Raw genomic sequence first — 13,341 nt, forward strand, 5'->3', positions numbered from 1 at the left:
AACACATTCAAAGGCAACAAGCTATGTATATCTTCCTTCACTCATAGTAATGTGGATTGCCCAGATCATGGTCTCCCTCACCTTACCCTGGTCCTTAAATTTTAAGTCAAATTTGACCTTGAGAACTCAAATCTATACCAAATTTGACCTTGAGAACCCAAATAGTGGCCACAGATACCTATTAACACAATTATAAGCAAAGGTTTTTTTAAAAGCAGTAATGGAATAGTAATGGAATAGTACATTTTTATTAGTTTACTTTTAATTAGTGGAACAATGACCCTGGGAATAGGGACAATCATGTCATTTCTCAGTGATTTTTCCTAGGAAAATAGTTTTTTTTATAGAGACTCAACTGTTTTGTGTTAATTTTGAAGTTAAAATGATTAGTTTTAGGGCTGTTATCAAGGAAGCGAATATTTTTCATTTTTCTACTGAAAGCTAGAAGAAACCTTGCTTTTAATCCACTATAAATAATTTGATAAATTGTAATTTGACATTGTTTTGGGGTATGACCGTTGTCAATGCTAGATCCTAAGACTTGAGAAGACGTGCGTTCTATTTTCATCAACAGGACACTAAATGTATAGTGAGTAACTGAATTGTTAGAATCTCGTCTCTAAATGAGGGACAAGGGCTTACATTTTTTTCTTCAGTGATGAGAAGTATAAAACATCAATAACTGCTAAAAGAAATGGTCTGTCCATGTTTAAAAATTTAATTTAGTTTTGTTTAATTTTATTTATTTTAGAGATAAGTAATCTAGAAAAATTTCCAATTACTGCTTAAACCTGGTTCAAACTGAAATAATTAAAAAAATTTTAAAATAACTAAAGCCAGTTAATGACCTGCATAATTTATGAATACTGATTTAAAGTTCAGCTAAGGGGCTTCCCTGGTGGCTCAGTGGTAAAGAATCTGCTTGCCAGTGCAGGAGACATGGGTTCGATCCCTGGTCTGGGAGAATTCCACATGCCTGGGAACAACTAAGCCCCTGAGCCACAACTATTGATCCTGTGTTCTAGACCCTGGGAGCCACAACTATTGAGTCCACGCACTGCAATTACTGAAGTCCGCGCATCCTAGAGCGCATGCCCCACAAGAGGAGAAGCCACCGCAATAAGAAGCCCACACACTGCAACTACAGAGTAGCCCCTGCTCACCACAACTGAAGAATAGCACTTGCCACAATGAAGACCTAGCATAGCCAAAAATAAATAAAATTATTTTTTAAAAAAGCTCAGCTAAACACCAGTAATTTGATAAAAGTTGAAGAACTGACAATTTTCTTTTATGGTAGAGGGAAGTCCCTTTTAAATAAGAACAATAATAAAACTTGTGTTTCCGTGCTACCTATTACTTTAGAAAAATTCTCACAGTCTTATTAAAAGCTCCAGTACAAAAGGAAGAAATTATCAGAATTTAATAACCAAAGAGGGAAAACTGTAATTTAAAGTTCAGTTCAGTCACTCAGTCATGTCCGACTCTTTGCAACCCCATGAACCACAGCACGCCAGGCCTCCCTGTCCATCACCAACTCCCGGAGTCCACCCAAACCCATGTCCATTGAGTCGGTGATGCCATCCAACCATCTCATCCTCTGTCGTCCCCTTCTCCTCCTGCTCTCAATATTTCCCAGCATCAGGGTCTTTTCAAATGAGTCAGCTCTTCGCATCAGGTGGCCAAAGTATTGGAGCTTCAGCTTCAACATCAGTCCTACCAATGAACACCCAGGACTGATCTCCTTTAGGATGGACTGGTTGGATCTCCGCGCTGTCCAAGGGACTCTCAAGAGTCTTCTCCAACACCACAGTTCAAAAGTGTCAATTCTTCAGTGCTCAGCTTTCTTTATAGTCCAACTCTCACATCCATACATGACCACTGGAAAAATCATAGCCTTGACTAGACAGACCTCTGTTAACAAAGTAATGTCTCTGCTTTTTAATATGCTGTCTAGGTTGGTCATAACTTTCCTTCCAAGGAGTAAGTGTCTTTTAATTTCATGGCTGCAATCACAATCTACAGTTATTTTGGAGCCCCCAAAAATAAAGTCTGACACTGTTTCCACTGTTTCCCCATCTATTTCCCATGAAGGGATAGGACCAGATGCCATGATCTTAGTTTTCTGAATGTTGAGCTTTAAGCCAACTTTTTCACTCTCCTCTTTCACTTTCATCAAGAGGTTTTTTAGTTCCTCTTCACTTTCTGCCATAAGGGTGGTGTCATCTCCATATCTGAGGTTATTGATATTTCTCCCGGCAATCTGGATTCCAGCTTGTGCTTCTTTCAGCCCAGCATTTCTCATGATGTACTCTGAATATAAGTTAAATAAGCAGTGTGACAATAAACAGACTTTACACACTCCTTTTCCTATTTGGAACCAGTCTGTTGTTCCATGTCCAGTTCTAACTGTTGCTTCCTGACCTGCATACAGGTTTCTCAAGAGGCAGGTCAGGTGGTCTGGTATTCCCATGTCTTTCAGAATTTTCCACAGTTTCTTGTGATCCACACAGTCAAAGGCTTTGGCATAGTCAATAAAGCAGAAATAGGTGTTTTTCTGGAACTCTCTTGCTTTTTCAATGATCTAGCGGATGTTGGCAATTTGATCTCTTGTTCCTCTGCCTTTTCTAAAACCAGCTTGAACATCTGGAAGTTCACGGTTCAAGTATTGCTGAAGCCTGGCTTGGAGAATTTTGAGCATAACTTTAGTAGCATGTGAGATGAGTGCAATTGTGTGGTAGTTTGAACGTTCTTTGGCATTGCCTTTCTTTGGGATTGGAATGAAAACTGACCTTTTCCAGTCCTGTGGCCACTGCTGAGTTTTCCACATTTGCTGGCATGTTGAGTGCAGCACTTTCACAGCATCATCTTTGAGGATTTGAAATAACTCAACTGGAATTCGATCACTTCCACTAGCTTTGTTTGTAGCGATGCTTTCTAAGGCCCACTTGACTTCACATTCCAGGATGTCTGGCTCTAGGTGAGTGATCACACCATCGTAATTATCTGGGTCATGAAAATCTTTTTTATACAGTTCTTCTGTGTATTCTTGCCACCTCTTCTTAATATCTTCTGCTTCTGTTAGGTCCCTACCACTTCTGTCCTTTATTGAGCCCATCTTTGCATGAAATGTTCCCTTGGTATCTCTAATTGTCTTCAAGAGATTGCTAGTCTTTCCCATTCTATTGTTTTCCACTGATCACTGAGGAAGGCTTTCTTATCTCTCCTTGCTATTCTTTGGAACTCTGCATTCAAATGGGTATATCTTTTCTTTTTGTCTTTTAATAATTAAACAAATTGTAACCCAGTATGCCAATGTAGGAGATGTAAGAGATGCAGGGTCGATCTCTGGGTTGGGAAAATCCTGGGGAGGAGGGCATGGCAACCCACTTCACTATTCTTGCCTGGAGAATCCCATGGACAGAGGAGCCTGGTGGGCTACAGGCCATAGGGTCGAGAAGAGTTGGACATGACTGAGCACACACATTGCTAAGGTAGTTGCCTGTATCATTTAGATCTTTAAAAGTTTTTGCATTTTCTAATTTTTCCATATTTGCATATTTTTATCATCAGAAAAAGTGATAAAAATGTAGATGCAAAGGCCAGAAAATAAATATAAAGAAATAACTGTTTGATTTTCCATTTTATTTCCTCTCTATCAATAACTCAGATATGCAGATGACACCCTTATGACAGAAAGTAAAGAGGAACTAAAGAGCCTCTTGATGAAAGTGAAAGAGGAGAGTGAAAACACTGACTTAAAACTCAGCATTCAAAAACTAAGATCATGGCATCGGGTCCCATCACTTCATGGCAAATAGATGGGGAAACAATGCAAACAGTGACAGACTTTATTTTCTTTGGCTCCCAAATCACTGCAGATGGTGACTACAGCCATGAAATTAAAAGACTCTTACTCCTTGGAAGAAAAGCTATGACAAACCTAGATAGCATATTAAAAAGCAGAGACATTACTTTACCGACAAAGGTCCATATAGTCAAAGCTATGGTTTTTCCAGTAGTCATGTATAGATGTGAGAGTTGGACCATAAAGAAGGCTGAACACCCAAGAATTGATGCTTTCGCACTGTGATTTTGGAGAAGACTCTTGAAAGTCTCTTGGACTGCTAGGAGATCAAACGAGTCAATCTTAAAGGAAATCAGTTCTGAATATTCACTGAAAAGACTGATACTGAAGTTGAAGCTCCAATACTTTGGCCACCTGATGTGAAGAACAGACTCATTGGAAAAGACCTTGATGCTGGGAAAGATTGAAGGCAGGAGAACAAGTGGACAACAGAGGATGAGATGGTTGGATGGTAACTCGATGGACATGAATTTGAGCAAGCTCCAGGAACTGGCGATGGACAGGAAAGCCTGGTGTGCTGCAGTCCATGAGGTTGCAAACAGTTGGACACGACTGAGCGGCTAGACTGAGCTGATGGGGGTGGGGAGAACGCAAAGAGCTTTAGTATTTCACATGACTAAATGAAATTTGGATGTAAAGGAGTTCTACTGATGTTTTTAATCCAAAACGGGAAGTTTCAATCCAAAATAGAAAGTTGAGGAATGGAGATACCACTTGCTTCATTTGTGGTTGGGTTTTGAGACAGCAGAAGCAGCAGCTAGAAACCCCCTATCAAGTACATTGGGCAACTGGGAGTTGGTGATATTGACTTAACCTCATGACTTGGCTGATCCAGATGTCAAATTCTAATCTGAAAAGGAAAACTGGATGTCTGAGAAACTGAGCAATTTGGTGAAGCCAACAATAGATTTAAAAATTCCATGTTTGACTCTTCCCTTGAGTTCCTGAGTAAACCACTTGGGCTGTGGTTTCTTAATATGTTTTATAAGTTATAAAGTCAGAGAATCAAAGTGATTATCTAGAAATACACACAAAATTCACTTGTTCTGTAAATATCTTCACAATTAAGTAGTTTACTGCAACAGCTTTCTCTATTATTTGGTCCAGAAAGTGAAAGTCGCTTGGTTGTGTCCAACTTTTTGTGACCCCATGGAGTGTAGCCCGCCAGGCTCCTCTGTCCATGGAATTCTCCATGAAATAATACTGGAGTGGGTTGTTATTTCTTTTTCCAGGGGAACTTCCTGACCCAGGGATCAAACCTGGGTCTCCTGCATTGCATTCAGATTCTTTACCATCTAAGACACCAGGGAAGTCTTTATTTGGTCCAATACCAACCTAACTCATAAGGTCATGAGTTGAAAAAAACAACTCTAAAACTATCCCACAAAATGGAAGATGATTTCTTTCTAAACAAATTCTGAAACCCCAAATAGTGACTTTTCTGTCTGTATGCTTATTTATGAAATTTGCCTACCTTCCAAGCTTGTCCCCAAGCAGCCCTCCAAAGAACGATGCAATCATTCCACCAACTGCAAAGCTGGACACAGACAGGGACCAGAACATGGTGATGAGGCTAGCTGATGTCATAGTCTCTTCCTCAGCCCAAGAGACTGGTGTTGGATCTCCTGGACTTGTGGGCAATTCCTCTGTATTGTTGAGGGCATAGTTGTTGACAGCTTTTCGGTCATCCAATGAAACACCCAGAACATGTCTATAGTGGGTTATAATTACCTAAGGAGATAAAATAAAGAAAAATAGCTGAAATATTTCAAACATTCTGTATATTTTTGGTTTGTTTCTCCTTGAAACTATTTGTTAGGTGTTCAAGCAGGATTATTTCAATTATGTGTGTTATGCACATACTAATGCATACAGATTGCTTACAGTTGACCATATCCTATAAAACAGAGGTCACATATTCCAGTGCCAACAGGAACCTGGCAGGAAAAACAAGTAAAGGAGGCAAGAAGAAGCTTGATAACTTGAGGGCTGAAATACAGTCTAAACTATTGAGAATATGGGCTCCAGTGGTAAAGAATCCACTTGCTAATGTAGGAGACATGGGTTCAATCCCTGAGTCAGGAAGATCCCTGGAGAAGGGAATGGCAACCCACTCCAGTATTCTTGCTTGAGAAATCCCATGGACAGAGGAGCCTGGTGGGCTACAGTGTATGGAGTCACAAAGAGTCTGACACGACTAAACAACAACTATTGAGAATATAATACTGAGTGGGCAGGATTTATTTGTCCCATCTGAAGGAGGAAGCTGCAATTTGAGACTAGCATTGCATGGCCTTTAATTTTTAAAGAGAAGCCAGACATGTGTATTTTTATGTAAAATTCTTCAAGTTTTAAAGATTTGCAACTGTCCAAATTGAAACTATCCTGCAAGCTGAAAAGATACATTTTAATGCCACTGTTACCCCTGCATAGCAGGATTTAAAATGGTTACTGTAAATATTTTAACAGAAACAAAAAAGTGGATATAAGAAAAAAGTTTGAGAAAGTTGAGGCCAAAAATAAAGTTAGCATACAAAATTCAAACACCAGGTGCTCTATCCTTGCTTTAGGTGACCTATAAATTTATTAATAAGTTTCCTAGCAGCCAGTGAAAAGAGAGGAAAACAATCATGCATATTGGTGAATTCTGAAGATCAAAACCAACTCAGATGTCCCTGAGATGGTATTGGGACCGAAAGGAAGTGTCTTGTGTGGGTCCTCACTGAGTGCAGCAGTGTAAACAGTGTTCAAAACTAGATTTCACAGAGCCAGATTTTATAATGTTTCAGTTGAGGCAAATTCAAACAAAAGTATAATTGAGTAAAGGCACATCCTTCCGGCTCTTCTTCCATGTCATTCCTCTGGATGATTTGGTCACCACTTGGCATCAGTCGACTGGGAGGACCTGGAGTGCAGCTGTCCTAGGCTGCCAGACCTGGGCAAAGTCCTATGTGGTGAAGTCAGCTGATGAAGGAGAGAACTTACATCCTCTTATGATAAAAGAACTCTGACCAGACCTTTGCCTCATGGGAAGGTCAGTCTATATGCATAATATACACAGAAGAAAGGCCGAAAGGAAATAGCCCAGATGTTTTCAGCAGTTTGCTCTACATGAATAATCATTAATGGTTTTCTTTCTGAAACTTTCTGCAACAGGTATGCATAGTTTTCACACTCATAAAAAGTGTGATTTTAAAATATCCTAAAATAATTCCAAACGTCATTCTAATAAAAAACAAATTCTTCTTACATAATGGTGTTTAAACAGCCCTTTAAATACAGATGGAAGGGGCTATAGAGAGGGCACTAATCCTGATGCCAGAGAGGGATGACCTCTGCTGTCAGGTCTGGCTCTAGGACTTGGATTAGAGGAGGGGAACCTTAGATTAATTTTTATGTCCAACACTGAAGAGGATGGTTTAAATAAGGATTTAAAAAGTTCTCCCACAAGAAGAGAAAAGATTCTACCAATGCCAAATTTCAGGAATCCTGCTACATTGGCACATGTTATCAGCCACAGAAAAAAAGATAGGACCCCCTACAGTGATTCCCTAAATCTCTCAGCCTTGGCAAGACCTGCCACATTCATGATGCTATGTGGTGCCTAACCAGAGAGCATCTTTTGGTTCAAGGAGCAATCCTTTTCAACAGACAGACTTGGAAAGTACATATTTCACACTTTCACACCCTGTAGTCTCTTACATTTTCTTTAGAGTCCGCCATGTTAAGAGAAGCAGACAAAATATAGTGGATTCACAGGGAACACCCAACAGAACTTGTATTGTCACCTTATGCCACCCCTTCCCCAGCTTCTCCTCTTTCTCTGTCTCTCTCTCTCTTCTTCATTCACTAAACACTTTATGTTTATATCAATCACTGTGCTTGGCACTGGTGTTAAGAAGAGGAACACGATATCAATCCCACCCTAAGTGACCTGATGGTCTGAGTTAGGGCAGAGGGAATGAAGTTCTGATTTCCCCCACTTACAGGCTGTGGGATCTGAGACAAATGACATCCCTCTCTTGTGTATTTCCTGGAAACCAGAGTAGGGATGCACACAGTAAAAGTGAAAAATGATAGAAACTATCCAATATTAAAAATATCCAAAGAGTCAACGTGGAGAAAACCCAAACTTTGTTGGACCTCTTGACTTATTTAAAAGGTTTATATTATTTTACTTTGGATCATACATGGGAGACTGACTTAGAGGGAAGGACTAGAATCTTTCTAGTGTTAGGCTCCTACAGGGTTTCTCCTTTGCTTGTCTTTTTTTTTTTTCTTGCGATGAGAACTCTTAGAATTTACCCTCTTAACAACTTTCATATATAATATACAGCTGTATTAATTATATTTAATTACATTTGTCATGTTGAACATCACATGCCTAATACTTATCTTACAGTTAAAAGTTTGTACCTTTTAGCTACCTTTATCTGATTCCACCCCCTCCCCACCCAAGGCTCCAAAATGCTCTGATCTGAACAAAAAATGGACATAACCAGGTTGTTGGGCAAATCAGCGGGAGAGAGCCTATGCTGGTGCCTGACACACAGTGAGTTGGTGCTCAGCACATGTTTCTGCGCTGAAAAAAACCTATACTTCCACTATTTCTTCTTACACCCTTCTTTCCATCCATTTTTGACTAGGAGCTCTGAATGTATGCTGCAATAAGCTCTTAAGCCTTTTTTGTGTGTGTTTTTAAATCCTTTTGGCACGTGGTATTCTGGCTGAAGTTTTCTGTGAGCTCAGCGAACAGCAGAATCAGAGATCAAGAATTTTTTATTACTCTTTCTTTTTCTATGAGGGTTATTAAATGAGGAGTAAAGGTCAAGTTATCAGCGTTGGAACCACGCACGTGGTACCTGACAGAAGACCAGATTACCACGTGTTCCCCATGTGGGCACACTTTATCTCTCTGGATGAGGAGCTGATATCATTCTGTCACTGACAGAAACTGCCAAAAAGAGAACTTGTACGTTTCACTTGCCTGTTGAGGTGCATTGATCACACCAATGTCATATCCAAACTGGAAGGAACTCAGCACAGCGGTGAAGACAGCAAAAACCAAGGTCCCGGTGACCTGTGGGGAGTGAAACACAGGGCTGGGAAACACCAGGCAATTTCAGTTACCCACCGTCCGTCAGTCTGCACCATGGGCTTCTGACAGGTTCCATGGGCTGGTTCTTGCCACTTGATACTCATTCATCATATACCCCTATGTTCCTGGCAGGGCTCATTCATATGGGACTGTGGGTGTCTTTCATTTCTTCTATACTGCCAAAGCAGCAAAAAGTCTGGGACAGCTTCGTCCAGAGAAGGAAACAAACATCCTTTTCCACATGTGTATGTGCTAAGTCGCTTCAGTTGTGTCCGACTCTGCAATCCCATGGACTATAGCCTGTCAGGCTCCTCTGTCCATGGGATTCTCCGGGTAAGAATACTGGAGTGGGTTGCCATGCCCTCCTCCAGGGGATCTTCCCGACCTGGATCTCCCACATTGCAGATGAATTCTTTACCGTCTGAGTTACCCAGGAAGCTCAAGAATACTGAAGTGGGTAGCCTATGCCTTCTCCAGGGGTCTCCTTCATTGCAGGTGGATTCTTTACTGAGCTACAAGGGAATCTGAGTTCTTGTTTACACGAATGGCAGAGTTTTGAGATAGGAGATAAGAGGGGTTTCTTGTGTCAGACTTGGCATGTACTGGGAAGCATGAAAGATTTTCCAGTTAACACAAAACCCTAAGTGATGGGATCAGGGCATATATGTTTAAAGAAGCACCCACAGGACACGATACTAAATTGTCTCCAAGAACTGCTTTACAAATGGAGTCACTTACTTTGCATCTTGACATGGAAGTATGAAAATGTTGTATGTGCAGAGTTGTAAGTAGCACCTGTAAACTTGAACTTGAGAACCAAACCAGAAATGCAGCTGCGAGGGCTAGGCATGGAGCTCACAGAATGCAGGAGAGCAGCAAGGCAGGAGGCCCAGAAGCCACTGGCTGGAGACCACCTCTTCCCACAGCACTCAGCTCTGCACTTGGCAGGCTAATGTTTTCTCCTAAAAGACTGTTGTGCATCTGCTCTCTGTCATACACAGTTCTGTGTTCTCATGTTTGTCATTAAATCTCCTCTCCCAGAAGACAAGGGGCTTCCCAGGTGGTGCTGGTGGTGGAGAGCCCGCCTGCCAATGCAGGAGACAGATGCAGGTTTGATCCTTGGGCCGGGAAGATCCCCTGGAGAAGGAAATGGCAACCCACTCCAGTATTCCTGCCTGGAGAATCCCTTGGACAGAGGAGCCTGGCGGGCTACAGACCATGGGGTAGGACAGAGTCAGACATTACTCAAGTGATTTAGCATCACTACACACACACTCTGTGTGTGTGTGTGTGTGTGTGTAATAGTTTTCTCTTGTTGCTATTACAAAAAAATCAACGAACTAGTGGCTTAAGTAACACAAATGTATTACTTTACAGTTCTTGTAGTTCAGAAGTCTGAAACTAGTCTCACCAGACTATAATTAAGGTGTTGGCAAGCTGTGTTCCTTTCTGGAGGATGTAGGGGAAAATTTGAGTTGATAGAATTTTGTTCCTTCTGGTTGAAGGACCAGAGTCTGTGCCGGCTGTAAAGCAAGGGCCATTCCCGGCTCTGGAGGCCACAACATTCCTTGATTAGTTGTGCCCTTCCTCCATCTTCATAACAGAATCTCCCTATCTCAAGGTCCATAACAGTAAAGACGTTTGTAAAGCCCTTTTTTTCTGTGTGAGGTAACAGATTCACATGGGACAAAGGACACAACCAGGGACAAAGTTATGGATATCTTTTGAGGGCCCTTATTCTGCCAACAGCACTCCTCACAACAGTACCGTTACTATCCCTATTTTATAGATTACTAGACTAGGTTAAGGTCTTCCAGCCAGTAAGTTGTAGAATAATGATTTGGATGTAGAACCTATGCTTTTAATTACTTGGTTATTTTGAATTTCTCATGAATCAGAAACAGACATTCAAAAGCCAAACATATCTGAAAATCTAGGATCCTAAACTTCCTAAACTGGAAAAAAAAAATCCAAGAGGGCACATATTCAAAGAATTTGCCAATTTTGATGCTGAAGCCAAATGACCAAACACCCACCAATTCCAAGTGCGTTTTCCCACCACTCACCACACAAATCCCTGCCATCCTCACACACCCACAGAAGACCGTTGTGAGGTTTTTGGTAAAAATTGAAAAGGCAAACAAAGGCTACTCAACTGCTCCTCTGTAGCTCAGCTGGAGAACCTAAGCCCAGCGCCACAATATACTCTCCCAGTTTCCTCCTCACATCCCCTGTCCCTCCGGTGGCAGGGTCTCCCAGCACCCCGTGTCTTAGTGACTGCCCTTCCCACTCCACCCGAGGCTTCTGCTCTCTGCTGGCTCTCCAGTCCCTACCAGACAAGCATATAGTTCCTTGCTTCTTATTTTGAGTACAACCAGTGACCATGGCAGTGGTGAGCAGAAATGGAAGTTGGGGGTGAAGGTAGTGGCTGCAGCAGGTTTGGTCTGCTGTACCCAGGTGGTGCAGTGGTAAAGAATCCACCTGCCAATGCAGGAGCCCCCAGAGATGAGGGGTTGATCCCTGGGTCAAGATTCCCTGGAGGAGGAAATGGCAACCTGCTCCAGTATTCTTGCCTCGAAAATTCCACAGACAGAGGAGCCTGGCAGGCTACAGTCAGTGCATGCTTCGTGCTAAGTTGCTTCAGTCCTGTCCAACTCTTTGTGACCCTATGGACTGTAACCCACCTGGCCCCTCCATCCATGGGGATTCTCCAGGTCAGAATACTGGAGCGGGTATTCCCTTCTCCAGGGGATCTTCCCAACCCAGCGATCAAACCCGCGCCTCTTATGTCTCTTGCATCAGCAGGTGGGTTCTTTACCACTAGCACCCTGGAAAGCCCCAGGCTACAGTCCAGAGGGTTTCGAAGAGTGGATACGACTGAGTGCATGCGCTTGCGAATGCACAAACACATACACACACACACAAACACTCACTCACTCCATCGGCCTTCTTCTGCCGCTCCGAATGAGTCTCAGTCACAACAGTGTTAGCTGTTCCTACATTTCCTTGACAAAAATAAAAGTTAATTTTTAAAGATAGAACTCCTGTTTCATTACCTCCCAATTAAATTGTTCTAAGTCATTGCTGTAGGAATACTGGAGTTGCTCCTAAGATCACTTTCTTCCACTTAAGGATAACAAAAAAAACCACTGAGAAGGAGATAGGAGAGAGAGGTTTTTAAATTTATTTTTTAATTGTAAGACAATTGCTTTAAAATGTTGTTTTGGTTTCTGTCATACAGCAACTTGAATCAGTCACTATATATATATATATATATATATATATATATATATATCAACAAAGGTCCATCTAGTCAAGGCTATGGTTTTTTCAGTGGTCATGTATGGATGTGAGAGTTGGACTATAAAGAAAGCTGAGCACTGAAGAATTGATGCTTTTGAACTGTGGTGTTGGAGAAGACTCTTGAGAGTCCCTTGGACAGCACGGAGATCCAACCAGTCCATCCTAAAGGAAATCAGTCTTGAATATTCATTGGAAAAACTGATGCTGAAGATGAAACTCCAATACTTTGGCCACCTGATTCGAAGAACTAACTCATTTGAAAAGACCCTGATGCTGGGAATGATTGAGGGCAGGAGGAGAAGGGGATGACAGAGGATGAGGTGGTTGGATGGCATCATGGACTCAATGGACAGGAGTTTAAGGAAACTCCAGGAGTTGATGATGGACAGGGAAGGCTGCTGTCCTGCAGTCCATGGGGTTGCAAAGATTTGGATATGACTGAGCGACTGAAATGGAATTGGAACTGGAACTGGGTCTCCTCCCTTCTGAGCCTCTGTCCCCTCCTCCCAGCCCACCCCTTTAGGTCATCACAGAGCACCAGGCTGGGCTGCCTGTGTTATATAGCAACTTCCCACCTGCCATCTATTTTATACATGATAGTGTATATATGTCGATGCTACTTTCTTCATTCGTCCCACTCAGGAGAGGTTTTAAATATTTAGAAATCGTAGGATGTTCTTAAAACTTTTGTCCTCTGGTCTTCCTGGCTTCTTTTCTTTAGTGAAGGCTCTGGTCCTGCCACGCTATGGCCTGTAGTTCCCTACTTTAACTCCTTGAGAGAGAAATTTTTGGTCAGATAAGGAGCAATCTCGTTTATTTTAAGCGGGTGATTTGAATTCCCAACTGAAGTGGTCATTCCAAATATCGAAGTCTCTGGAACTGTTTGATTGCATTTTCTTTTTTGTTTCATATCTCTTATTTTCAGGCTTGATTTCCCTCTCTGAACTCCATTCTGAACTGGCTCTTTGCATCCCATCTTTTCCTTTTCCATTGTCAAATAAAAAGAGGTAACATTTGTAGTCAACCTGCTATGTGGTTAGATTTGGTCAGAGAAAGTTCTGTTTATGAGAGG

General features: G+C 41.7%; 1 protein-coding gene across 2 annotated transcripts in view; it reads right to left on the bottom strand.

Annotated features, from left to right (window-relative positions):
• Window positions 1–13,341, bottom strand: part of SLC2A2 (solute carrier family 2 member 2) — a 37,834-nt gene that overhangs the window by 15,639 nt on the left and 8,854 nt on the right. For both annotated transcript variants that reach the window (XM_081570894.1, XM_081570893.1), the window contains exons 2-3: window positions 8,856–8,948; window positions 5,343–5,599 (exon numbers count right to left, since the gene is read on the bottom strand). In XM_081570894.1, coding sequence (XP_081427020.1) covers window positions 5,343–5,455 — 113 coding nt within the window. In that variant the 5' untranslated portion in view covers window positions 5,456–5,599; window positions 8,856–8,948. The remainder of the gene's footprint in view (window positions 1–5,342; window positions 5,600–8,855; window positions 8,949–13,341) is intronic.

The sequence above is a fragment of the Giraffa tippelskirchi genome, chromosome 2 (genome assembly GCF_054371585.1).
Source record: "Giraffa tippelskirchi isolate mGirTip1 chromosome 2, T2T-mGirTip1v1.2.pri, whole genome shotgun sequence".
NCBI classification, from domain to species: Eukaryota; Metazoa; Chordata; class Mammalia; order Artiodactyla; family Giraffidae; genus Giraffa; species Giraffa tippelskirchi.